Here is a 3,306-nt window from a genome sequence, read left to right on the forward strand (position 1 = left end):
GTAATGAAGAATATTTTATGTTGGAAGTTTGGAAGAGTAGATTGTTCACTTGTCGAAGCAATGCTAAATTAGTTGGATACTCTCCTATCATTTTTAACCCCTAAATTAATCTTCAAAACCAACAAGACCCAGAGAAACAACTTTCAGACTAATGCACAAAGGTTAAGACCCATGCCATTTGAACATATCACTCCATAGAAACTAATTCCCATTGCTATAAATTTCATAATAATTTTAAGGATATGTTTGATTAAAGAAAATAAAATTTTAAAATAAAAATAGAAATAAATAATTATTATTCCAACTATTAGCTTGAGAGGTGTCTCATTTTTATTCTAATTTAAAAAAAATAAAAATATTTTAATTTTTTTAAAATTTAATTTTTATATTTTTTTAATATTTAAATATTATTTTGATTTTAATCAAAATCAAATATATCAGATGGTATGCCTAATACAAATGGTTTTGGTTTTAATCTTGAGCTAAATATAGTTTTTTTTTTTTTTTTAATCTACAGCCATTACCCTGGAATGTCTGATGTACCTCTTTATTTTTTTTTTTTTATTATTATTATTATTATTATTTTTTTTTTTTTTTTTAAGGATGTACAAATGATGCCCGTTGTACGTCCTTCCATCCCAGTCATCAAACAAACCCAAGGCTTCGCCATCCACGATCCCTTTGCTGGCAAAAAGCTCCTTTGGCCCACTTTAATGAAGCTTCTCCTCACCCCCACCCCACGCTCCCAAAAAATCCTTTTACCTTTGCCTCTTTACTCGCTGAAAACCGCAGAGAATTGTTTGAGAAACTCTGTGCGGCCCCATCCAACTTCGCTAAAGTCTACCGTCCAACTTCCCGAAGGATCTGAAAACGGAAGGCTGATCGTTGTTTACCCATAAAATTTTCTGTACAAATTGTCGCATAGGATGTTATGACACGCCCGGCGGACCCACTTTTTCTTCTCCAATGGAAAATCATTGAACGGGACTTCTGCTCGCCTTTTTCTTTTTTATTCTTATTCCGCCACCCGGAAATCCTTCTTTTAAACCCCCACCCCTGGAGAGAGGAGGGAGAGAACGAGAGAGCGAACCAATTAAGCAAGCTCTGCTCTTCAGCTCTAGTAGCTCTCCCAACCATGGAACTCATTAGCCTGCTCAAAAACTGGAAGGGAGGTGGCGGAACGTTGCCTTCGGCCGCTGGAGCTCCTCCGACCCGTGCCGCCGCCGCCACCATCGCCGCCTCCGTCCTCCGCTCCTCTGCCGAGTCCGGACGACGACGACGATGGCGACGGCGAGACGGAGGAGGATGGCTCCTTCATCGACCTCGAGTTCGCCGTTCCCATCGAAGAAGAGGTGGCAGGAGAGAAAGACTACAAAGACGACTCCACTTCGGAATCTGAGTCAGAGGAGGACGCGAAAGAGCTCAATTTGGCGGTGCGATCCAATGAAAGCTATAAAAGCGGCAGCTTTCGGCCCGATCGCAGTCTCTCCTTCTTCCCCTCTGACGATCTCTTCTTCAAGGGGCGAGTTCTTCCTCTGGAGCCCTCTTCCATGGCCTTGCCCCGCTCCGGCTCCGAGCCCGACTCCAAGCCCCAAATTGGTGGTTCCCTCCTTCGCTCCGCCACCAAGCTCCGAGTCTTCGCGTTCGGGCTCAAGAAGACGAAATCCTCGCCGGCGGAGCTAAATGTTTGTTCTCCGGCACCCACGGAGGCATCACGGAAGCAGCACCGAAGGAAGCTCTTTATCAAATTCAAGGTGGAGGAGGTGCCTATCGTATCGCTATTCACTCGTGATAACAGCTCCAGGAGCTCCAGCAGCAGTCGATCGGCGAAATTCCACGCCGACGACGGCTCGCTGGCCTCGGAGGAGAAGAGATTCTCCAAGGACGTGGTTCAAAAGTACCTAAACAAGATCAAGCCGCTCTACGTTAGGGTGTCGAAGCGCTATGGCGAGAAGCTCCGGTTCTCCGGGCCGCTTGGCTCCGTTGGCGGCCGGAAGGTGTGCTCCACCAAGACTGATGGAGGAGAGTGGGGATCGGCGGCGGTAGGCGTTTGCAAGGATCATAAGCCGCAAGTTGGAAACTTTCCGGCAGGGCTACGGGTGGTCGCTAGGCGCTTGAGGAAGAGCCGGTCGGCCTCGTCGGTGGTGGCCGCAGTCCGCTCACCGCCGCCTCCACGGCGGCGGGACGACACGCTACTCGAGCAGCAAGACGGGATTCAGAGCGCCATCGCGCACTGTAAGCGCTCGTTTCAGGCCGACAAAGGTATGGATTCGAATCCGGTCACCACCGATTATGGTCTTCTATATCTTCTCTGATCCTGTTTTTTTTTTTAAAAAAAATTGGTACAGGGACTGAGTTGCCGTTGGTCCGGTCGAGGAGCGATCCGGGGGGCGGGAGATCGCTCGTAGGCTACGGCAACGGCGTTTGACTCTCCCTTTCCGTTCGAATTTTTGGTAGAACGGAGGAGGTGGGAAGAAAGGAAGCTGGAAAAAAGAACAGAAAAGAGAAATTAAAATAGAAATGTTCTTTGCCTAGGGTTCTTCTGTGTTTGTCTTTGGAGTAGAAGCGTGGCAAAAGATCTCTTTTCAGCCCTGTGTGTAGTTGTTGTATCCTTTTCTCTTTTCTTTTTTTTTTTCTTTTTTTCACCTGTTTTGTGCTTTCCATGAGAAAAGAGCAGGATATAAAACTCGTAATTAGATCCATCGTAACCTTGGCAAGTAGCTCTTTTCTTCTTGTCTTTTTCCCTCCTCTCTACCCCGCTCCTTCTCTTTCCCTGTTGCTTTCTATTTCTCTATTAGTTTGCCGGATGAGTCTGCCATAAAGCTGAAGTGGAGCGAGGGCCGGTCACGTTATGATATGATGGTGAGATGGAAGCGGACAAGGTCTTTTCTCTCTCATTATCTAATAAGAAGACAAAGATCTGAATGATTCTTAGAAACACTGTCTTGTCCTTTAGATTATCTTGTTTAAGACCGCACCTGGCCTTGCTTCCCACCACCTTCCCTTCTCTCTCTCTCTCATTGTCAGTGCGCGCGCGCGCGCAAGTGTTCGGTTTTAGGTCGACGGGAACAAGGAATCCCTCTCTTTTTAACCTGTGGGGGGCGCGAAAAGAAACCAAGAAAGTAGAGACAAAGACCAAAACAGTAAAGCCTTGACGAAGGAGAGTGGAAGACCACCACCAAAAAGTTAAAGCAGAGTACTTTCTTTCTCTCTCGCCCCGCCCCTTTTTACCCCAAAGAAAACCTATCCACCTTTGTCTCCATGTTACCTGTCTTTTTACCCCCTCTCTGTTAAATCGCTCACTCA

The 3,306-nt window shown here is 46.4% G+C and overlaps 1 protein-coding gene across 1 annotated transcript; it reads left to right on the forward strand.

Annotated features, from left to right (window-relative positions):
• The first annotated feature begins 867 nt into the window (after nt 1-867).
• LOC105047522 (probable membrane-associated kinase regulator 2) lies at nt 868-2,720 on the forward strand. The gene is given in 3 exon segments (XM_010926467.4): nt 868-1,266; nt 1,268-2,262; nt 2,349-2,720. Coding segments are annotated over 3 exon segments (1,410 nt in total). The 5' UTR covers nt 868-931; the 3' UTR covers nt 2,429-2,720.
• The last annotated feature ends 586 nt before the right edge of the window (nt 2,721-3,306 follow it).

Source organism: Elaeis guineensis, chromosome 6, assembly GCF_000442705.2.
Source record: "Elaeis guineensis isolate ETL-2024a chromosome 6, EG11, whole genome shotgun sequence".
In the NCBI taxonomy this organism is placed as follows: domain Eukaryota; kingdom Viridiplantae; phylum Streptophyta; class Magnoliopsida; order Arecales; family Arecaceae; genus Elaeis; species Elaeis guineensis.